This window comes from Mizuhopecten yessoensis, unplaced genomic scaffold (assembly GCF_002113885.1).
Source record: "Mizuhopecten yessoensis strain PY_sf001 unplaced genomic scaffold, ASM211388v2 scaffold9355, whole genome shotgun sequence".
Lineage (NCBI taxonomy): Eukaryota > Metazoa > Mollusca > Bivalvia > Pectinida > Pectinidae > Mizuhopecten > Mizuhopecten yessoensis.
The window spans coordinates 38,739-64,456 of NW_018408006.1; the positions used below are offsets into that span (position 1 = coordinate 38,739).

Consider the following 25,718-nt stretch of genomic DNA (forward strand, 5'->3'; position numbering starts at 1 on the left):
AATGACCGTCACCCATATTCAAGGTCAAAGGGTCAAATATGTTAAAAACTTTAAACAACTTCTTCTGGCTACCAAATTTGTTTAAATGTATGACCTTGAATCATATTCAAGGTTACAAGGAGCAAATATGTTCAAAATATTTCAAGGACAACTATGTTTGTTAAAGTGAATGACTTTGACTTATATTCAAGGTCCCAGGGGTCGATTTTGTTTAAAATCTTTAAAACAATCTCTTCTGAATAACCATGGGTCCCAGGATGTTGATACTTTGCAAGTTACATCCTGAGATGAATGGCTATAAAATTTGTTCAATATAATGACTTTGTTCGACTTTCAATCGCAGGGGTGAAATGTTAAAAAAAAAATTACAGGGTCTTTTGAATGAATTTAATCATAAATACTGATATTTTGCCTGTAGCTTTATTTTAGATCACTTTTAAGGTTACAAGTGTGAGATTTATACCAGGTGAGCGATGCAGGCCCATTGGGCCTCTTGTTTTAAAAGTCATATGTTTTTAGCTCACCGGGTCCAAAGGACCAAGATGAGCTTATGCCATACCGTGGCGTCCGTCGCCTGTCCGTCCGTCAACAATTTCTTTAAACGACTTCTTCTTCTTAACCACTAATTGGAATTTAACTTAATTTGACTGGAAGCATCCCTAGATGGTAGGGATTCAAAATTGTACAAATGGAGGGGCTGACCCCCAAGGGGGCTGAGGGGCGGGGCCAAAAGGGGGCAATTTGGCTATATTGCTTTAAGCGACTTCTTCTCTGGAACTAAAGGATGGATATCAACCATATTTAACTGGAAGCATTCCTAGGTGGTAAGGATTCAAAATTGTACAAATCCTGGGGCTGACCCCCCAGGAGGCTGAGGGGCGGGGCCAAAAGTGGGCAATTTGGCTATATTGCTTTAAGCGACTTCTTCTCTGGAACTAAGAGATGGATATCAACCATATTTGACTGGAAGCATCCCTAGGTGGTGGAGAAATCAAAATTGTACAAATTTTTGGGCTGGGCCAAAATAAGTTTATCACTTGGAAATGGTTGAGATCCCCACCGTATAACCATATATATACAATTGCTGAGTATGAAGTGAAGAATGCACAGTTGCTTCTAGGATGGTCCTAAGGTCTGGCCCCACCCTTGGAGACATAGTCCCTGGGTCATAACTTTGAAACGGTTGAGATCCTCTCCCCTAAACTATAAATACAAATGCTGGGCAAAAAGAGACGAATGCAGTCAGGGTAATAGAATAGACCCTTGGGTCTGACTGAACCCCAAGGGACCTAGTTTCTTAGTCACAGCTTCGAAACAGTTGAGATCCCAACCCTATAACCATTTATACAATTGCTAAGTATAAAGAAATGAATGCACATATGCTTCCAGGATGGCCTTGGGGTGTGCCCCACCCTTGGAGACTTAACCCCTGGGTCATAACTTCGAAAAGTTTAAGATCCCCACCCCGAAACTATATATACAATTGTTGGGCATAAAGAGAGGAATGCAGTCATGATATTAGAATTGATCCCATGGTCTGCCCCACCCTTGGAGACTTAAGCCCTGGGTCATAACTTAGAAACCGTTGAGATCCCCACCCAAAAACTATAAATACAAATGCTGGGCAAAAAGAGATGAATGCAGTAATGATATTAGAATTGATCCTGGTTTGGCCTTGGGGTCTGGCATATTCCCTTGGATCTCATTTGGAGAATATTTTGCCATGATTGCTTAGATATCCAGGTGAGTGATACAAGCCCTCTGGACCTCTTGTTTCTGTATGTTATTACCATCTTGAAACACAAAGATGTCAGAGGTATACCCATACTTGACCTTTATATAAAGTTTGACCAAAATCTGTGAAAGAATAAAGTTGCTAAGTTTTTAAATTGAATCAGTTGATGATTTTCTATATATAGCAACAGTGACCTTGACCTTGACCTTGGAACCCTGAAACACAAGGATGTCAGAGGTAAACTCATACTTGACCTTTGTATAAAGTTCGACCAATATCTGTCAAAGAATGAAGTTGCTAAGTGTTTACAATGATTCGGGACGGGACGCGACGTGACAGAATGCAACGGGACGGACATGGGCAACACTATATGCCCCCCCCCCCCCCCCATTTTATGGAGGGTTGTACCTTTGTGTAAAGTTTGACCAAAATCTGTCAAAGAATAAAGTTGCTAATGTTTACATTGAATCGGGATGCGACGAGACGGGTGTTTACATTGAACCGGGACGGACATGGGCAACATAGCAAACTATGCCCCTCCATTTTATGGCAGGGGCATAAAAATATAGTCTGTCATTGAAGGACCACCATACAACATGATGGTGTACATTGATAGTTCAATACAGTCAAGTTATGTAGAAACAAAATACACAACCATATTTTAAAAGTCATAATTAATATTAGTGATGAATTCATATCGCTGAAGAAAAATGTCTAGAGTAGGTGCACAGGCTCAGCTGCGAGTCTACGGCAGCCATCTTTTTACTAGCTCGAAGTGGAGAGCCGCTAAATTTTGAGGTTCTACATCTTCTGGAATGTGAAGCTGCAGTAACTAAATGTCAAATCAGACAGGAAACCAGAGATGGCTTGAAAGGACGAACCAATTTTGATAGGACATTAAGACGGGACCACATGGATCTTACACAGGGGTTCGTTACAAATGTCTGAAATTTACACATATGGTCACAGCACACATAAACATACATTTATACACACTGATATGGGTCCAGCACCTATAAACATTAATTTATATGTATATTTATGTGTGCTGTGACCCATATCAGTTATATCATGATATGTGTATTTCAGACATTTGTAACGAACCCCTGTGGATCTACGCAGAGACGTATATATACCTTACCATTGGTCACGGCTAACCGGATGTCATATCGCGAGTTACGCTTCACCTGCGCCATATTGGATAAACAAGTTAAAATGGCGGCTTTCATGTGTGAGGTTTTTTTCATGACACGGAACAAGAACTCCTTTTTTATTAATTATTCAATTTCAAAAACATCTTCAGATATTTTATTTGATAGTTTTTCTAACCAGGTTCTTAAAATGAGGTTGTTACAATGCTTACAAAGTTTGATAATTTAGCTCTGAAAATACAGGTTTTTTAAAGAATAAACAAGTTAAAATGGCGGCTGTGATGTGCGAGGGTTAATTCCTTTCATGACACCGGCACTCCTTTCTCGTTCATTATTCAATTTCAAAAACATTTCAGATATTACATAATATTTCTTACCAGCTTCTTAATATGAGCCGTATATATGTATGTCTAGGATATGTGACATGTTGATACGAACTAACGAATACACGATCAAATTCTCACAGGTAACACATTGACCAGACTATCGTCACAGGATCAATATCATTTTGCTTCGACATGTGCTTTTAGCTATCAAAACAAACACTCATAGACCCTGTTCCGCGTGATTGCGCAGCCGCAACCCAAGTCTTGCGGCGTATCTTATTTCACTGCCTGAACAATATAATCGTGCAAATTTTTGCACAAAGCAGAATGGGTAGCTGGAGCACGGAATTAGATTATCTAAGTCCGTGGCTGGAGTGAGAATTTCTAGAGCAGTACATGACTTGTCACTACCGCTAGCAACCGTGAGCTGATAATATTTTGCTGATTGATCGTTTTTGGTTGTTTCAACAATTTCTTTTTTGCTTCAATAAAAATGTGAAATCTCATCAAGTGGTATATCTTTGTTTAAACATGTCAATAGTGATCTCCCTTCACAAAATCAAACGCACAGGCAATGTTAATCCAGTCAAATTCATCAGCAAATGAAACAGGTTACATTTGGTAGTTGCATCGAGTCCAACTTGAGTAGGAATTGAAATATTGAAGAATGGAGACGACAAAAACCAGAACGATGTATGGATTTAGGAGAATGGACTAACTAGCTTGATCATGATACCATCCCCTACTCTAGATCTATCCCCCACTACTGTCTGTCAGTCAGACAGTTTTTGTTGGTCCCATCAACTCATCTATTAGTTGCCAATGAAAGTATTTATTTACCGCACAACAAAACCAACTTCACCTTCATGCTTAAATTGAAAACATTAACTCAGTCCTCATGTAAATAATTTTGTTTATAATCACTAATGTACAGTTGTGGGATCGCACAACGTTACACCATGTGCGGTGTGCGCACGATGTGTGCACGGTGTGTGAACGGTGTGTGCACAATGGGCGAACGATAAAAAGCTTGACGATCATTGCTTGCGCACATCTAGGCGCACGATGGACGGACGTTGTGCGATTTACGTATTGGTTGGTGTAAGTTGAGGAATGTCTTAACAATTTATACGGTTTCATGTTTAAACATATAAACTTGATGTTTACGTATGTTTCTATATTCTAGCAACATCTATAAACTTATCTTTCTGTCTATACATTCTTATATTTAGAAATTGTGTTTTCTGTGTTTTTAAACAAACTTAATCGACACATGTAAAATTACAACACAATCCCGTATACAGGTAAACATAACCACTTTGTACATGTATCTGGACCGTAGTTTTCTCACCGCCTGGGGCACTTAAGTAATTCGTCGGGTAAGGCCGGGTGTGTGAAAATCCAGCTGAAGGGGAGCTATAGGCAAACGAATGCAAATAACAAATACTATTCATTACGGTCAAACCGGTATCGCATATCAGCTCTGTGTCAGGCAAAACTTCGGACACTCATCAAATTTTAATTTACCTGTTCTGTTACCTTGGAGCCAAACCCATTCTTGACAGCCTAACGGTCGCTCTAATACGGTGTAACACGCATTGTGAAATTGTATAATCTTGATTATTGTGATGAGAAATTACAGATATATGTGCGGAGGGTGTGCGCACGCTATTTTTGGTGCATTGTGCAGTCCCACAACTGTAGCTTAAGTCCAGCCATAAAGCATGTCTGTTTTTTCTAACACTGCTATTATGATATTTTTTTATTGTTTCTCACAATTGTGAGAAGTGTGCTATATGCCACAACTATCTTTACCCACAATCATTGAAGACACGTTTGATTAATATCTACTGAGGTCGTAAGTACAATTATCTGGGATTTCCTTGTCTTATTTATAAATCATTTTTTTTGTATTTTTTTGTTTTTCTCCAGGTGGTCCGCTTGAATAAACCTATACTGGATTAAATGTTTAGATATCAGACCAAGATATTGATTAAATGTTTAGATATCAGACCAAGATATTGATTAGCTGTCATTTCAACTCAGCTGGAGCAGATGACTTCAACTTTAAGGAAGTTTTTCAACCTTTGACCTCTAATCATAAAGATGACAATCAAAGGTCATTATGTGATATACAACACATCAACTAGTAGTGACAATACACAAATTGGACAAAGAGGGAAAACTTTTCACTGGTAGGGAATGAACAAATTTGTTTTTCAGCTTTTTCAACTAGACTATCTTACTTTGTGTAAAGCAGAATCAAATACAACAAACTCAAGTGTAAAATTAATGATCTGACTTTATTGCATTGCCAAGTGCATGATGATGACTTGCTCCTCACCACACAAGAGAGAACACCTACAATAAACACTAATACTGCTACATACAGGACTGTACACAGACAGGCCACGCCCACCTCACAGACTACACCCATCTCATGGGCCACACCCACCATATAGGCCACGCCCATTTTACAGACTACACCCATCTCACAGACCAAACTCATCTCACAGGTGTGGTCCATCAGACAGGCCATATCCATCTCACAGGTGTGGTCCATCAAACAGACCACACCCATATCACAGGTGTGATCGTTCAGATAGCTAGGCCACACCCATCTCACAGGTGTGATCATACAGACAGGCCACACCTATCTCACAGGTGTGTCAATCAAACAGACCACACCCATATCACAGGTGTAATCGTTCAGATAGGCCACACCCATCTCACAGGTGTGATCATACAGACAGGCCACACCCATCTCACAGGTGTGTCAATCAAACAGGCAATACCCATATCACAGGTGTGATCATTCAGACAGGCCACACCCACATAATAGAACTGATCAATCAAACAGGCCACACCCATCTGACAGATAGGCTACACCTATATGACGCCCATCAGATAGGCCACACCCATATGACGCCCATCAGATAGGCCACACCTTTATGACGCCCACTTGATAGACCAAGCCCATCTGGGGTGACAACAATCACAGATAGAACAATGCCCACAGTCTCCAGAACAATACACATAAAATATAGAGAAACCTCTGAGATCAGAACCCTATAGAAGCCACCCTTCTCTTCCTCAAATTTGCAACAGTGGACTATTCTTAAATATAAGTAAGTTTCCAGGGATGTAGATTGATAATACTTGTAGCAATAATCAACCTATCCATGATCATTCATTTCAACACTTCGAATCGGGAATAGATCTGCACCAAATACAACCCTTTATTGTATCTAATCTATAGTGTACCGATCAGGAATATTACACGGAAACACACTGTGATGGAACGATTCACTAAACTCACCAACAACCGTCTCCTACAACCCATATTGGAGCTGTATAAATAGAAATAACTGGAGTTTAGTCAAAACTTACAACAAAGTATTAAAACAGACTGCAGATGTTTAAATGGCACCTTGAAATTACTTTTGGTCCACTGTAGACATTTCATTTACTTCTAACATTAGACCCGTAATAGGATAAGTAAACTGACATCAGCCTTCCAGACAGTGAGATACGCTGTAAAGGAGGCCCAACTCACAAACTCCAGTCTCCTAGACAGATCTGTTGGGGAGATTCCACTTATGACGTAAACTTGATTCCAGTCTCCTAGACAGATCTGTTGGGGAGATTCCACTTATGAAGTAAACTTGATTCCAGTCTCCTAGCAAAGAGAAACGCTGTCAGGCAGGCCGCCTCACAAAGTCTTAACAAGCTATACAAAGACTATGTTTATAATAAGGGCCCCGACACTGGATACATCACACTACAAAGCCTTTGGTTATGCTTGTGGCCCAGCAAGCTGCATTATGTACACTGTTAACTTTTATTATTTACCTGGTATATATATATATGGCAAATAAATACTTCAGCTTTGGGTAAAACTGTACAGAGAAATATTGTTAGATTTTATAAATGAGTGGAATAATATGGCATACACTGTCACAGAAATGATTCACCCGTCTCCAGACATAGCGGGTACAATACATTATCATACACCAGTCTCCAGACATAGCGGGTACAATCCATTATCATACACCAGTCTCCAGACATAGCGGGTATAATACATTATCATACACCCGTCTCCAGACATAGCGGGTACAATACATTATCATACACCAGTCTCCAGACATAGCGGGTACAATACATTATCATACACCAGTCTCCAGACATAGCGGGTACAATACATTATCATACACCAGTCTCCAGACATAGCGGGTACAATACATTATCATACACCAGTCTCCAGACATAGCGGGTACAATACATTATCATACACCAGTCTCCAGACATAGCGGGTACAATACATTATCATACACCAGTCTCCAGACATAGCGGGTACAATACATTATCATACACCAGTCTCCAGACATAGCGGGTACAATACATTATCATACACCAGTCTCCAGACATAGTGGGTACAATACATTATCATACAACAGTCTCCAGACATAGCGGGTACAATACATTATCATACACCAGTCTCCAGACATAGCGGGTACAATACATTATCATACACCAGTCTCCAGACATAGCGGGTACAATACATTATCATACACCAGTCTCCAGACATAGCGGGTACAATACATTATCATACACCAGTCTCCAGACATAGCGGGTACAATACATTATCATACACCAGTCTCCAGACATAGCGGGTACAATACATTATCATACACCAGTCTCCAGACATAGCGGGTACAATACATTATCATACACCAGTCTCCAGACATAGCGGGTACAATACATTATCATACACCAGTCTCCAGACATAGCGGGTACAATACATTATCATACACCAGTCTCCAGACATAGCGGGTACAATACATTATCATACACCAGTCTCCAGACATAGCGGGTACAATACATTATCATACACCAGTCTCCAGACATAGCGGGTACAATACATTATCATACACCAGTCTCCAGACATAGCGGGTACAATACATTATCATACACCAGTCTCCAGACATAGCGGGTACAATACATTATCATACACCAGTCTCCAGACATAGCAGGTACATTATCATACACCCGTCTCCAGACATAGCGGGTACGATACATTATCATACACCAGTCTCCAGACATAGCGGGTACAATACATTATCATACACCAGTCTCCAGACATAGCAGGTACATTATCATACACCCGTCTCCAGACATAGCGGGTACAATACATTATCATACACCAGTCTCCAGACATAGCGGGTACAATACATACAATATTGTGTCACGTTAGAAAAACAGGATTTCTTTGTTACAAATGTTGACATAAACAAAAGGATTGCACTCTTCCCTCTGTTACCATTGATTGGAGTATAAACTCAACCAAAGCCTATATTTCCTCCAGACCCGTCACAATATACATGTGCTCATTTCAATGATTTCCATTGGTGGCCAGCCACGGCCATGATTTCCATTGGTGGCCAGTCGCGGCCATGATTTCCATTGGTGGCCAGTCGCGGCCATGATTTCAATTGGTGGCCAGTCGCGGCCATGATTTCCATTGGTGGCCAGGCCATCATTTACACCATGATGTGTGGTTTGTCTCTAGGTCAGCTGTTTATAGTACTGTACATATATTTACAAAGTCACACAGAACAGAACCTCTGTTAATGTAAATGTCATTCACATAGTGTTCGTGTAATAGAAAAAATTCTTACAAAAACATACCATCATATAACAAATGACTAGATTTTACAGGAACCAATGACACTGTACGGCATTTACAGGAAATGATAACACGTACAGCAATTATAGGAAATGATACCAGCATACAGCATTTACAGGAAATGATAACATGTACAGCAATTATAGGAAATGATAACACGTACAGCAATTATAGGAAATGATACCACCATACAGCATTTACAGGAAATGATACCACCATACAGCATTTACAGGAAATGATACCACCATACAGCATTTACAGGAAATGATACCACCATACAGCATTTACAGGAAATGATACCACCATACAGCATTTACAGGAAATGATACCACCATACAGCATTTACAGGAAATGATACCACCATACAGCATTTACAGGAAATGATACCACCATACAGCATTTACAGGAAACAAAAACATTTTACTGAGATTACAGTAACAGATTAACAAATGTTTTCACTACAAAAAGATAACAAAACATTGTTTCACTTTCATTCTTAATCCCTATCTAATCAAAGACCATTAAAGCTTGTACATGGTTCATACAAACTTTTGACCACAAAATTTAAGGACTTTTCAAGGGTTTTTCAAAACAAATTTTGAAAATTCAAGGGCTCATTTATATTGCAAAATAACAAACAATTTTAATGAACAACAAGGCCTCGAGGGGCTAGGATTGAAGGAAAGTCATCGGTGTTCGGATTTGGATTAGGAACAGTCGAGGTAGGTCTCGATGTACTTGTCGTTGAAGTAGAGGGTTTGGTATAAAAGTGTCCAAGGCTGAGTCGAAGCGGTCCCCGAAAATGTTTCACGTGTTTATGACTTTTCATGTGATGTAAGGGCGTATTCCTTAATCTTGCCCAGATCGATAATTTTGTTACACAGCGAGCTCATAGCAGAAGTCCTATCACCCTTGAACTCCCTTACCGAAAAAAATCTTGGATCGTCTAGCCATTTGCGGTTAAAAACACACTTCCCCATCGCAGTTGTTGCGTTCGTGTTCCCCTCCTGTTAACAATATTCTTAATGCGCATGACCGTATGTCACTGTGGCGCTTACACTACGATACTTCCTCAATTCAAACGCAGTGACGATATGAATTGAAAAAGTAAAACCGGAAACTTCATCGGTATATATTTTCCGGAATTATTAAAAATTACGATCTGCAATTTGACGATCAATTTGTGTTAAAGATAATAATTGTTTGCGACGAATGATTACAAAATACGGAATTAACATGACAGAAACGGATACCCAACTAACTTCTTTGATTTTCAAGGGTTTTTCAAGGACTCCCATTGATTTTCAAGGGTTTTTCAAGGCTTACAGTCATTTTCAAGGGTTTTTCAAGACAGACATCAAATTCAAGGGTTTTTCAAGACCTGTGCGAACCATGTTGTATAGGATAGGATCCTTGTTAATAAGCCCTAGCATGTTGAACATTTGATATCTTCATTGTCCGAAGATCCTAATGATTTTAATATGCTACTAAAACTAACAAGTGAAATTAACATACAGACTAGGTTGACCTCTGACCTATCAGTAGGGTTTTACATTAAATCAGTTGATCATGCAAAACGAATTTGAATTAATCAATTAAAAGTTTAAAAAGATACATCAAAAGATAGATGACCTCCATTCACAAGCTTTCTCTAGGCGTAACGAGAGGACACGGAAAAGGATGGTACTTATGGTTATCAATTGTGGCATCTTTTTCACACAGTTACACTTACACCCTATATTATAGTACAGAAGCTTTAACAAAGGTTGTAAATGTTGGAAACTTCAATAGATATATTTGCATGTATTGATATGAGAGGAAATTTTAAGATCTTTTTAGATTTACCTGAACTCCTACATAATAATTATAGTGCGGTCAGATCTTTAAGTACTAAAATATTGAAATAAAATGTATCTACCTAAGTACACTGACCGATTAAACGGGCCCCGCAGGTTGTTATATATTAACGCCAGCTCATCCTTACATAGAAACATGAACAGAACAGGAGGCCCAATGGGCCTGTGTTGCTCACCTGTTATTCTATGCTGTTGACAAACACATTTCCCTCTTGTTTCCTTCAAAGTGAGTCAAAATCAACTTTATTTAAACAAACTAGATTGCAAGCAAACTCACACTATATAAGTGTAACAGGAGAGGAAAAATGCACAGCACGACCAGGATTTGAATCCAGGACCCTCCTAAATCTTGATGTACCATATGCTCTAACCAATCGAGCTACCTCGTTGCCAGCAATCGACCCAGTCCAGTTCAGGTACCAACCTTCCTCCTTTGCCCCTGAAGACAACACTATGAACAAGGTTCAGGTATCCACTTCTCAAATGTACATTCAATGCTTGAAACAAGGGATGGCCACAGGCACTACTATAACAGGGAAAAAAGCACCGCCAGACTAATTCCAACCTGGGACCCTCTCAACTCCATAGACCGACGCTCTCAGCTCTATAGAACGACCCTCTCAACTCCATAGACCGACGCTCTAACCAATTGAGCTACCTGGTTGTATGGAGTAACAGATACTCTCAACTCCATAGACCGACGCTTTCAGCTCTATAGACCGACGCTCTAACCCATTGAGCAACCTGGTTGTATGGAGTAACAGATACTCTCAACTCTATAGACCGATGCTCTAACCCATTGAGCTACCTGGTTGTATGGAGTAACAGATACTCTCAACTCTATGGACCGACCCTCTCAACTCCATAGACTGACGCTCTAACCCATTGAGCTACCTGGTTGTATGGAGTAACAGATACTCTGAACTCTATAGACTGACGCTCTAACCCATTGAGCTACCTGGTTGTATGGAGTAACAGATACTCTGAACCCTATAGACTGACGCTCTAACCCATTGAGCTACCTGGTTGTATGGAGTAACAGATACTCTGAACCCTATAGACTGACGCTCTAACCCATTGAGCTACCTGGTTGTATGGAGTAACAGATACTCTGAACCCTATAGACTGACGCTCTAACCCATTGAGCTACCTGGTTGTATGGAGTAACAGATACTCTGAACCCTATAGACTGACGCTCTAACCCATTGAGCTACCTGGTTGTATGGAGTAACAGATACTCTGAACCCTATAGACTGACGCTCTAACCCATTGAGCTACCTGGTTGTATGGAGTAACAGATACTCTGAACCCTATAGACTGACGCTCTAACCCATTGAGCTACCTGGTTGTATGGAGTAACAGATACTCTGAACCCTATAGACTGACGCTCTAACCCATTGAGCTACCTGGTTGTATGGAGTAACAGATACTCTGAACCCTATAGACTGACGCTCTAACCCATTGAGCTACCTGGTTGTATGGAGTAACAGATACTCTGAACCCTATAGACTGACGCTCTAACCCATTGAGCTACCTGGTTGTATGGAGTAACAGATACTCTGAACCCTATAGACTGACGCTCTAACCCATTGAGCTACCTGGTTGTATGGAGTAACAGATACTCTGAACCCTATAGACTGACGCTCTAACCCATTGAGCTACCTGGTTGTATGGAGTAACAGATACTCCCAAATCTATAGACCGATGCTCTAACCCATTTAGCTACCTGGTTGTATGGAGAAACAGATACTCTGAACCCTATAGACTGACGCTCTAACCCATTGAGCTGCCTGGTTGTATGGAGTAACAGATACTCTGAACCCTATAGACTGCCGCTCTAACCCATTGAGCTACCTGGTTGTATGGAGTAACAGATACTCTGAACCCTAAAGACTGACGCTCTAACCCATTGAGCTACCTGGTTCCTAGCGATCAACCCAGTGCATTTCCACTACACGAGCTAAATTTCACAACTCTACACCTTATGTATCTTTGTCGGAAGATTTGAACTTATATCACTCATGTTATCCTGAAGCTAAAACAAGGTTAATATTCATTTAAACAAACTTGATCGTCCTCCACCTCAGCATGCTACTGGCCAAATATCAGGATGATAAACCTCCTGGTTATACAGACGATTTTTAAAGGAAAACACTAGACACTAGACCGACAGGTGGCAGTCAACAGGACCATGTGGAAGATTAGCCTTTGGCTAAACATGTATGTTTTCCTCAATATGTAAAGTTTATTATTATTATCATTATTAGTCTACAGATGCCATACATAGCATAAGCTCAGGCAGCTGAGTGATTAATGTGAATTCTGAGACAGTGTAACGAAAAGTTCTACTGCCATATTAAACTAGGGTAATTCTTCTGGAAATGGGCTCCATTTGGGTACTGGCACATAATTCTACCGTAAACACAAATATCCATATTATCCACAAGTGTCCATCTTTTTCACAAGTATCCAGCTATGTGTTTTTTTATATTAAAATTCAGAACCTATAATCTATTTCTAACATGTGACCTTAGAGTATGCTTTACATTGTTTAGAATGAATCATACAAACATACCTGGTATTACAAAAGTAATCAATACCCCCATCAATATACATAAGTGACGCACCAGCAGGCCCCCATCCAACCCAGGGAGGGTTTATATACTCCTAGATTGCCCATCAAACAAGCATGTATGAACCAGGGGTGGGTTATTATAGTCCTCGATCAATATCATACTGGGTAATATGAACCAAATGTGTAGGGTTATCATACTCCTATGTAAACATATCATAACAACAGACAAAATACAAACATCTCAGTCATTATCAGACACACATAAAACAAAAAAATTGGATTGAGGTTCAAATAATATCTCACACTTACAAGATACAAACATAAATAAAACTGGCTATAGCAACAGAAATAATGCTCACTACTGCAACAAGACAACAAACAGCTCCAGGCCACATGCTTTGTGATTACAAGTACATGTATAAATAATCCTATGTAAAATAGGAAGGCTTTTAATTGGCACACAAATGAGGAAATTTACTGACACTATATATGTACATCTGGTACAGACACAACAACAGGCTTCACACATACAATCCACACATACCCTGTCACACCAGTCATACCTTACATCCACACATGACACATACAATCCACACATGACACATACAATCCACACATACCGTCACACCACAGCTATACCTTAAGCTTGTATCCACACATATCACATACAATCCACACTAACCCCTTCACACCAGACAGAACAGCCACAAAACACCTGACATCAAAGATAATGATGATAAAACAATTACACGGACCGACTGAAATCCTGCTGGTGATGCTAGACCTGTAAAACCTCAATAATAACAATCAACACGAATACTTGATAGTACCATCAATAACAAAACAGGTGAATCATCGGGGGAAAAACAACAACTTATTTTCAAAATAATATACGCAAATATATAAAGAGCCATCTGTGATAAAGCAAGATATGTGTTCCCTTTTGATGGATTAAAACAATTGCATTGAGACATACAGAACATCCAACACTGGGTAAAACGCTCCTGTGATTTAGCTATTCAGATCTTGTGACTACACCCAGACAAGTACACACAATAATAGCATTGGCAGGCTACCACTAATCTGGTATAAAATTCTCCTTTGTGCATTTAGAATACATTATTATCTTTTCAGTTCAAAAACAATTATTTATGTAGCTAAAGTTAAGAAGAAAAAATTGTAAATATTACAAAAAAGGAATAAGAAATACAACATGATTATTTCACATCAATGTTGGTATAAAAGTTCTAGACGGTTTAACACCATCACATGACCAGACACTCAATAGTTCATCAGGTCTCTCAAAGTCGGCAATATAAATGTGTCAAGTGGGAATTTAAAATTCAAACACGTGATAAATTCACTAGCTACAATATCAATGACTTAGTCATGTCACAATATAAATTAATATACAACTCCATATCAACATACTGTAGAACTTGGGCGTCGCCGTGACGTCACTTTCATTCCCATCATGGCTGCCCGAACACTTAACGTCAAGGTGGAACCAAGACACAATTTTGTGGGAACAGTCGGGCCACCTGGCATCTGGAACATTGCTGTGCGGACAGCCGATATCCCATCATCTGTTGGTTCGATGGCCATGGCCACGACATCAAATGGATGTTCCTCCTTAGCCATGGGTTGGAAAGGAAGTTGTAGAGTCTCTACAGGGGTCAGGGCCATCCCTGATGTGTTACGGTTAGATAACTTCATATACTTTGTTCGCCTTGGTAATGGTGTTGACACAAAAGGCATGGGTTCAGGTTCTATAAGAATAAGAACACGAGCGAAGGGCCGCGATGCCATATGCATCATCTCTTTTGCACGCTCACGTCTGCTCCTTTGAGCATCAACAGCCTGCTTAAGTTTCCATAGCAAAACACACATGGCAAGAAATAGGAAGAAACTGGAGAAAAATACAGAGAAAAACACAAACAGATCTATATGTGTCTGATCTTGTCTAAAGTAAAGATTTCCGTAAGTTTCGTTAGATGTCTGACCGCCACGTCCGTACATAACCACATAAAACTTGGAAGTCTTTAGTCCTAGCTCGAGAGGCAGTGTAATGACCACACGAGACTGGACGTTCTGGATGATTAGGATTGTATGGGTCATCTTGACAGTGTGGTAGGTGTGGAAGTCGTTGGCCTTTAGCTCTATCAGCTCATGCCACTTGTGTGAGGAACTGTTCTGTACACTGCGTCTGTGCCGACCACCGTGCTGCATGTCATGGGGGTGAGGAAAGGTCAGGTCAGAGGCCAGGGAGGGGTCAAGCTTGATGCTGTGGAAACCATTGACCTTGCTCACATCCACAATAAATGTCTGGTCACTTGACGAAAAGTAGATGTCCACACCTACAGGAAAGAGGAAGACAATATTAATATATGATTGACTTATCAACTAAGCCACACTAATAACCTGCCCCCTGCCCCCTGCCCCCCGCCCCCGCTGGACTGTCCAAGATTTTAATGTCTCAGCAGCCATCTTCAATCCTGAAATCTGAAAGTCTGCTTTTCAGCATCAATAAAATCTTCTGTGCATCACTTCCATAAAAGTATCACCAAAGTTGACACACTTAAATCAAGTTATAATGATATATTTCCTAATCAGAACACATATCTACTAACTTTTTCATCCATCTTCAGAAGTTTAGAAGCTAGTTTTGAGGTTTAAATTTAGACTCTTTCTGTGACCTTAAGTACAGACTTGTCCTGAAAATGTAAAACAATTACGGGAGTGGGTTTTGATTGTTTCCAAGGAATGACTGAATCTTCACCATTAGCCACCCTCTCTGCTCAGGGGGTGCAATAACTTAATATATGTAAAAAAATACTGCCCTGAGTGCCCAGTGATGTTTCAGAACAAGAGGCCCAATGGGCCTGCATCGCTCACCTGGTATAAAACTCACACTTGTAACCTTAAAAGTGATCTAAAATACAGCTACAGGCAAAATATCAGTATTTATGATTAAAGTTCATTCAAAAGACCCTCTTAATTTTTTTTTAAACATTTCACCCCTGTGATTGAAAGTCGAACAAAGTCATTATGTTGAACACATTGTATAGCCTTTCATTTCAGGATGCAACTTGCAAAGTATAAACATCCTGGGACCCATGGTTATTCATAAGAGGTTGTTTAAAGATTTTAAACAAATTTGACCCCTGTGACCTTGAATATAAGTCCAAAGTCATTCATTCACTTTAACAAACATAGTAGTCCTCGATCCCAGCATATGCTACTGACTAAATATCAACATCCTGAGCCTTTTGGTTATTCAGAACAAGTTGTTGAAATATTTTGAACATATTTGCTCCTTGTGACCTTGAATATAATTCAAGGTCATACATTTGAACAAACTTTGTAGCCCTTGATCCTAGTATGCTACTGACTAAATATCATCACCCTGGGCATTTTGGTTATTCAGAAGAAGTTGTTTAAAGTTTTTAACATATTTGACCCCTGTGACCTTGAATATGGGTGAAGGTCACGCATTTGAACAATCTTGATAGCCCTCTACTCCAGCATGCTACTGGCCAAATATCATTACCCTGGGCATTTTGGTTATTGAGAAGAAGTTGTTTCAAGTTTTTAACATATTTGACCCCTGTGACCTTGAATATGGGTGAAGGTGATTCATTTGAACAAACTTTGTAGCCCTTCAACTCAGCTTGCTACTGGCTAAATATCATCACCCAGGGCATTTTGGTTATTGAGGAGAAGTTGTTTAAAGTTTTTAACATATTTGACCCCTGTGACCTTGAAAATAGGTGAAGGTCATTCATTTTAACAAACTTTGTAGCCCTTCATCCAAGTTTGCTTCTGACCAAATATCGACAACCTAGGCCTTTCGGTTATTAAGTCGTTTAAAGTAAAATATTGACGCCGGACGGAGGACAGACAGACGACAGACAGACACTGGACGCCGCGCCACAGCATAAGCTCACTTGGCACGAAGTGCCAAGTGAGCTAAAAATGACTTCATTCCATACAGCAGTTTGGGAGGAGTATGCTTTTAAATCAAAACCACATGTACAAATTCCCAGCCCGGGGAGGGATACCACTCTACTTGTCTAATCTCAGTGATCATTCAAAACAAATATGGAAATATGGTGATTAACCAAGGATAAGCTAGAAAATATAAAATGTAAGGATTCTGACATGTTAAGTGACAGAGTGGCCAGCTGGATGTAAGGTTTTAGGTAGTGACAGAGTGGCCAGCTGGATGTAAGGTTTAAGGTAGTGACAAGAGGGGCCAGCTGGATGTAAGGTTTTAGGTAGTGACAGAGTGGCCAGCAGAATGTAAGGTTTTAGGTAGTGACAAAGTGGCCAGCTGGATGTAAGGTTTTAGGTAGTGACAAGAGGGGCCAGCTGGATGTAAGGTTTAAGGTAGTGACAGAGTGGCTAGCTGGATGTAAGGTTTTAGGTAGTGACAAGAGGTGCCAGCTGGATGTAAGGTTTAAGGTAGTGACAGAGTGGCTAGCTGGATGTAAGGTTTTAGGTAGTGACAGAGGGGCTAGCTGGATGTAAGGGTTTAGGGAGTGACAAGAGGGGCCAGCTGGATGTAAGGTTTAAGGTAGTGACAGAGGGGCTAGCTGGATGGAAGGTTTTAGGGGGTGACAGAGGGGCTAGCTGGATGTAAGGGTTTAGGGAGTGACAAGAGGGGCCAGCTGGATGTAAGGGTTAAGGTAGTGAAAAGAGGGGCCAGCTGGATGTAAGGGTTTAGGTAGTGACAAGAGGGGCCAGCGGGATGTAAGGTTTTAGGTAGGGACAAGAGGTGCCAGCTGGATGTAAGGCTTAAGGTAGTGACAGAGTGGCTAGCTGGATGGAAGGTTTTAGGGGGTGACAGAGGGGCTAGCTGGATGTAAGGTTTTATGTGGTGACAGAGTGGCTAGCTGGGTGGAAGGGTTTAGGTAGTGACAAGAGGTGCCAGCTGAATGTAAGGTTTAAGGTAGTGACAGAGGGGCTAGCTGGATGTAAGGTTTTAGGTGGTGACAGAGGGGCTAGGTGGATGTAAGGGGTTAGATGGTGACAGAGGGGCTAGCTGGATGTAAGGTTTTAGGTGGTGACAGAGTGGCTAGCTGGATGTAAGGTGGTTACCTCCTTTTGTGATGTCTATGGTAACTCTAATGTCCACATTGAGGTAGCGTGGTTGGACGGCGAAGAATACAGTGCGCCCTCTCAGCAGGGGACCAGGATTTTGATTACAGTTCTTCTGTGTGTCCGGGTCCAGACAGTAGTCTCGGTCCACTGTCATCTGGCGGTAACAATGATGGCCGTTCGTGGGCGTCCCTAGAAAGTATTCCTTACAGGCCGAGCACTACAAAACAGAAAGTACACTTAAAACACTTTACACAAAAACAAGAGGCCCAATGGGCCTGCATCGCTCACCTGGTAATCTTAAAAGTGGACTAAAATACAGCAACAGGCAGAATATCAGTGTTTGATTCATAAGAACATATTAAAAGATTTAAACATATGACGCCTGTGACCTTGAATGTCAAACAAGGACATTAGGTTGAAAGTGGTCAAGAACATTCATTTGAGCAAACTTGGTAGCCCTTCATCCCAGCATCGTACAGGCCCAATATCAGTACCCTGGGCCTTTTGGTGATTGAGAAGAAGTTGTTTGAAGGGCCAGGTGAGCTAAAAACAGGAGTACTCTATCCATACCGATAATTACAAACAGGAAGTACTCCGTACATACAGATAACTACAAACAGGACGTAATCCATACATACCGATAACTACAAACAGGACGTAGTCCATACATACCAATAACTACAAACAGGAAGTACTCCATACATACCGATAACTACAAACAGAAGTACTTATATATACTTAACACCAAACAAAAGAAACTAATTCTTCCTCCCAGAACATGAACTATAAACAAGAGGCCCATAGGGCCTGTATCGCTCACCTGGATATCTCAGCTTTCATGGCAAAATATTCTCCAAATGAGATCCAAGGGAATGGGCCAGTCCCCAAGGCCAATCCTTGTAGCATATCTGTATTAGATTTTTCATGCACAGCAATTTTATGTATTTATATATAGTTTTGGGGTGGGGATCCCAACCGTTTCAAAGTTATGACCCAGGCGTTAAGTCTGCAAGGGTGGGGCAGACACTGGGGTCAATTATAATATCATGCCTGCATTCTTCTCTTTATGCCCAACAATTGTATATAAAGTTTTGGGGTGGGATCTTAACCATTTCGATGTTATGACCAAGGGGTTAAGTATCCAAGGGTAGGGCAGTCCCCAAGGCCATCCTGGAAGCATATGTGCATTCATCTCTTTATACTCAGCAATCGTATATATGGTTATAGGGTGGGGATCTCAACTGTTTTCAAGCTGTGACTAACAAACTAGGTCCCTAGGGGTTCGGTCAGACCCCAGGATCAATTCTAATATCATGCCTGCATCCCTCTCTTTATGCCCAGCATTTGTATATATAGTTGTTGGGTGGGGATCTCAACAGTTTTAAAGTTATGGCCCAGGGACTATGTCTCCAAGGAAGGGGCCAGACCCTAGGGCCATCCTGGAAGCAAGTGTGCATTCTTCTCTATATACTCAGCAAATGTATATATGCATGGTTATATCGTGGGGATCTCAACCATTTCTAAGTAATACACTTTTTTTGGCCCCGCCCCTTAGCACGGGGGGTCAGCCCAAAAATTTGTACATTTTGGAATCCCTGCCTTCCATGAATGCTTCTGACCACATATGATTAATATCCATGGCATAGTTCTACAGAAGTTGTTTATAGCAATATAGCCAAATTGCCCCCTTTTGGCCCTGCCCTCGGCCCCCTGGTGGTTCAGCCCCACCATTTGTACAATTTTGAATCTCAATCACCTAGGGATGTTTCCAGTCAATTATGGTTAATATCCATCTCTCAGTTCCAGAGAAGAATTCACTTAAAGCAAAAGAGTCAAATAACCCTTTTTTGCCCGCCCCTCAGCTCCCTGGGGGATGAGACACACAATTTGTACAATTTTGAATCCCTGCCTCCCATGAATGCTTTTGATTAAATAGGATTGATATCCAGTGAATAGTTCTACAGAAGAAGTCGTATGTAGCAATATAGCCAAATTGCCCCTTTTTTGCCCCGCCCCTCGGCCCCCTGGGGGATCAACCCAACCATTTGTACAATTATTAATCTCCACCACCTAGGGATGCTTCCAGTCAAATATGGTTAATATCCATCTGTTAGTTCAAGAAAAGAAGTCGCTTAAACCAATATACCCAAATTGCCCCCTTTTTGCCCCGCCCCTCTGCCCCCTGGGGGGTCAGCTCCACCATTTGAACAATTTTGAATCCCCTAGGGATGCTTCCAGTCAAATTTGGTTAAATTCCAATCAGTGGTTAAGAAGAAGTCGTTTAAAGAATTTGTTGACGGACGGACGACGGATGGATGACGGAAGGACAGACGGACGACAGACGATGGATACCACGGTATGGCATAAGCTCACCTTGGTCCTCAGATCCGGTGAGCTAATAAATAAAGGAACTTACCTGTTTCTGCCAACACTTCTCCACTGACTCCTTGTCAATCTTCTGGCTCTGACAGGGACTCTCTGTGTTATTGGCACAGCGACAGTTCAGGCCGGACTTGCTGTCACACATGTCACTGTGGCCATGACACTGGCACCTGTAATCAGGGTTATAGAAATCATCTACATTTCTGATGCTTTCAATAAGATTCATCATCTTGGAAATATCTACTTTCTAGTTTTGCACAAACAATGTATGTATCAACGTTTCAAGACCGACTGGTCCCTTTGTCAAGCTATGACTGAGTGAGCGATTTGTATTGTTTACCTGTACAACGATGTGACAAATTTACATATTTCATGTCAATCGACCCACGACATTTCACCAATCGTAAGAGAGTGTTAATATACTGTGTCAAATAGGGTACTGGTAGGGTTCTGATGTTGTTTATAATTATGTCGACTGGCGGGTCAGCCCCATCATTTGTACAATTTTGAATCCCCACCACCTAGGATTGCTTCCAGTAAAATTTAGTTGAATTCCAATCAGTGGTTAAGAAGAAGTCGTTTAAAGAAATTGTTGACGTACGTACAGACGGACGACGGACAGACGCAACGGTATGGCATAAGCTCACCTGGTCCGAAGGACCAGGTGAGCTAATAATAAGGTCATCTACACCTCTAACACTGTTAGTGTTAATAGACTTGTACATATCAACCGTTATCTAACTATACATACTTGATACACTTGTCAAAGGCTGTTTTGCCCTCTTTCTCCACCCTAAAGTAGCCATCCAGACACTTTTCACAGCGACGCCCCTCTGTATTATACATACAGTCCAGACACAACGCCTCGTCTTCTTTTGGGCCACGAGATCCAAAGTTATGGTATGTGCTCTGCAGTAAAAATGTAGACACATGTTGTAATATTTGTTTCTGCATGTAGATAAGTTTAATGTTAACCGAGAGGTTAATTATTACCTAAACAAGGGCACAATTCAAATGGGCCTGTATCACTCACTTGTTATTCATCTCACATCTGACCTTCACAGCGAGTCAAATCTACTTATACAAACTGGATCGAAAGCAAGCTTATAATACAGAACAAATATCACTGCTCCATAATTTATGGATTTTGATTTCAACATATTTTCCTCATATGAGTCAAAGCAAATTCATTGAAGAGGTAATATGTTATCGCAAGCTACAAGCCAAATATCACCGCTCTAGACCATTGGAGGTATACCCAACATATTTAACACATTTTATTCCTGAAGCACAGAACATGGTCAAGGTGATTTATAACAAAAACGTCATAGCTTTTGTCATAAAAAGTTACAGGCCAAATTTTATCACTATGGACTTACAGACCTTCTAAAAAAAGTTGTCTGAACTTTTTTAAAAACACTTGACTCCTGTTATCTAAATTGTGGGTTAGACATTTATTAGAACAAACTTGATATACAACTACCTAACTTACATCCAAGATTTCCAAGGATACAACTGTAAGGGACACAACTTTTGTACTTACATCCCAGAATTAAAAGAATACAACTGTTGTACTTACATCCCAGAAGTAAGGGGGATAGGAGTGATTGTTGATGCCTCCCCCAAAAGTACAGTTAGGGGTGTGGTTGTGACAGTGCTCCAGACAAGGTACACAGGGCTTCTTGTCCTCAGGGGACCCCACGTACAGCTGTTCACAGTGCTCACAGTGAGCCCCCTGAAATAGATCAAATTAAAGATGAATGTAATGCTATACCTCTGTAATACCTAACTATCAATTCCTGTACTAAAATCTTTCTGAAAAATTCTCAAAATCACCGAACATGAGTTGTGTACAATGGATACCCACCAATGTGTTGTTGACACAGGCCAGGCAGTTATCCTTCTCCAGAGCACTGCGACACTTGCTGTAGCCATTACACATACACTTGGTACTACAATCATTTCCCACCCAGCCAAAGTCACAGGTACAATGGTCTGGAGCATCACACACTCCATGTACACAGCCTTGATGGCACACCGGCTCGCAGATCCCCTTACTGTAAAACAAAATCACACGGAAGGTAGACACATTCACAGATCACCTTACTGTAAAACAAAATCACAGATAAAGTAGACACATTCACAGAGCCCCTTACTGTATAACAAAATCACACGTAAAGGAGACACATTCACAGATCCCCTACTGTAAAACAAAATCACACATAAGGTAGACACACTCACAGATCCCCTTACTGTAAAGCAAAATCACACGTAAGGTAGAAACATTCACAGATCCCCTTACTGTACAACAAAATCACACGTAAAGTAGACACATTCTCAGATCCCCTTACTGTAAAACAAAATCGCACGTAAGGTAGACACATTCACAGAACCCCTTACTGTAAAACAAAATAACACGTAAGGTAGACACACTCACAGATCCCCTTACTGTAACACAAAATCACACGTAAAGTAGACACATTCACAGTTCCCCTTACTGTAAAACAAAACCACACATAAAGTAGACACATTCACAGATTCCCTTACTGTAAAACAAAATCGCACGTAAGGTAGACACATTCACAGATCACCTTACTGTAAAACAAAATCACCCGTAAGGTAGACACATTCACAGATTCCCTTACTGTAAAACCAAAGCACAGATAAAGTAGACACATTCACAGATCGCCTTACTGTAAAACAAAATCACACGTAAGGTAGACACATTCACAGATTCCCTTACTGTAAAACAAAATCACAGATAAAGTAGACACATTCACAGATCCCCTTACTGTAAAACAAAATCACGTGTAAAGTAGACACATTCACAGATCCCCTTACTGTAAAACAAAATCACACGTAAAGTAGACACATTCACAGATCCCATTACTGTAAAACAAAATCACACGTAAAGTAGACACATTCACAGATTCTCTTATAAGAGCACATTGATATATAAATTGAGGACACATCTCTCATGGTGAGTGTGTATACGTACCGTTCTTTCCAGAGGTAGCCCTTCTTACACTGGCACACGAAGCCCTTGGATTTGTCTATACAGCGCTGCCGCTCCTTGTCACAGTTATGATGGTTATTTAAACACTCATTCTCACTGAGGCACTTGGTGAAAACCCACTGTGCGCCATTGGATAGGCGCAGGAAGGGTTTGTCCTCCTCTATAACAAATACATAATACCAGCTTAGTAACAATAGGTGCATGTCAGGTAAGGGCCCAGGATGAATGAAAAGTTTGCTGAAGGGGTATTTATAAGGAAAACAAAACACATGTTGTGGCCCTTGCTGTAAAGCTAACATAACTGTCAGACACATTACCAGGAACATTCCTAAAACACTGGAAAATAGTCAGATTGCAAGACTGCAGTGATATATATAAAGTTTACAGTACTATATTTTGTTTACCAGAGGGTGAAAATTACAGAAAATATCACGGTACTACAGTAACGAAAGCCCTACCTGGCAGCTCTCCCTCCCCAGGTTCCACCACTTGCCCTTCACATCGACCCCCAATGGGGCTCTTCACACCTCCCTTCATGCAGACTCCCTTCCCGTTGAGTCCTAGAAAAGCACACCAGCCACAGCCTGGGGCTTGGAGGCAGTCGGAGCACCACTGGTACTCCATACATGGGCGTGGACACTTGGTGCGAGTTGCCTGGATAATGAGACCGCACTCTCCGCCTGCACAGTGTAGGTGATGGTAGGCAGGTGGCATACACTGTAATAACCAAAGGACATTTATTGTTTAACTATTTTTCTATTTCATGAAGTCAAATGGAACATGATTATGCCTTAGACTTTGATAGTGTCATTCAGGTATGATGTCAGTTACAGAGGTTTTGTGACCAAAACAATTGCAATATAGAGATACAGTGACTATAATACCACATTATTACAGACCAAGTAGCAGGATGTGATCAGTGGGATGTGATTGGTGGATTATGTTAATGCAGAGGAATAGCAGGATGTTACTGGCCAATTACATTGCTGCAGATAACAGTGGGATGTTACTGGCTGATATTATTACGCAGATAATGTAGAGGAACAGCAGGATGTTATAACATTACACAGATAAGGTACATAAACAGTGGAATGTAAAGGTGAATACACACCTCTTGTAACATTTCACTCCAGATACACTCCTTAGAGCCGCCCTCACTACCAATAGACTTGAGACAGGAGGTACACGTTGTGTAGGTGTAACACCGGGCGGGGCACACATCCTGGGACTGTGAGTTAGAGTATTGTAGAGGCCCCTCTGTCACTGTCCGGGACAGGAAACACCCCCACTCAAACGGCTGCTTACCCGCTAAGATCAGTGTCATCTCAGCTAGAAAACAATTGTATATCAGTAGGTTTCTACATTGTTACCTTAGCAGACAACACATACACAGGGGGCTACTATACATTAGTCATCTCTTTATTTTCCTGCAGTGGAGAACACAAGTGAATAATGTCCATTGTCATTTCAATTGGGGGGAAAATAGAACAACCCCACTTCCTTTGTCAGAGGAACACAAGAAATCGCAGTGGTTCACATAAGAAATCTGATGAAGCCTAGAGGCAACTAGAGGAAATATCGAGGTAAACTGAGGAAACTTGAAGTTTACTGAGGAAATATAATGGTTAACTGAGGAACCTTATGGTTAACTGAGGAAACTTAATGGTTAACTGAGGAAACTTAATGGTTAACTGAGGAAACTTAATGGTTAACTGAGGAACTCTAATGGTTAACTGAGGAACTCTAATGGTTAACTGATGAAACTTAATGGTTAACTGAGGAACTCTAATGGTTAACTGAGGAAACTTAATGGTTAACTGAGGAACTCTAATGGTTAACAGAGGAAACTTAATGGTTAACTGAGGAACTCTAATGGTTAACTGAGGAA

At 40.8% G+C, this 25,718-nt stretch overlaps 1 protein-coding gene across 3 annotated transcripts in view; it reads right to left on the reverse strand.

Annotated features, from left to right (window-relative positions):
• Nucleotides 1-9,252: 9,252 nt before the first annotated feature.
• Nucleotides 9,253-25,718, reverse strand: part of LOC110457864 (multiple epidermal growth factor-like domains protein 8) — a 93,981-nt gene continuing 77,515 nt past the window's right edge. For all 3 annotated transcript variants that reach the window (XM_021509312.1, XM_021509311.1, XM_021509313.1), the window contains 9 exons: nucleotides 24,942-25,159; nucleotides 24,289-24,547; nucleotides 23,813-23,990; nucleotides 22,682-22,871; nucleotides 22,394-22,549; nucleotides 21,566-21,723; nucleotides 20,849-20,984; nucleotides 18,430-18,649; nucleotides 9,253-15,686 (listed from right to left, as the gene is read on the reverse strand). In XM_021509312.1, coding sequence (XP_021364987.1) covers nucleotides 14,752-15,686; nucleotides 18,430-18,649; nucleotides 20,849-20,984; nucleotides 21,566-21,723; nucleotides 22,394-22,549; nucleotides 22,682-22,871; nucleotides 23,813-23,990; nucleotides 24,289-24,547; nucleotides 24,942-25,159 — 2,450 coding nt within the window. In that variant the 3' untranslated portion in view covers nucleotides 9,253-14,751. The remainder of the gene's footprint in view (nucleotides 15,687-18,429; nucleotides 18,650-20,848; nucleotides 20,985-21,565; nucleotides 21,724-22,393; nucleotides 22,550-22,681; nucleotides 22,872-23,812; nucleotides 23,991-24,288; nucleotides 24,548-24,941; nucleotides 25,160-25,718) is intronic.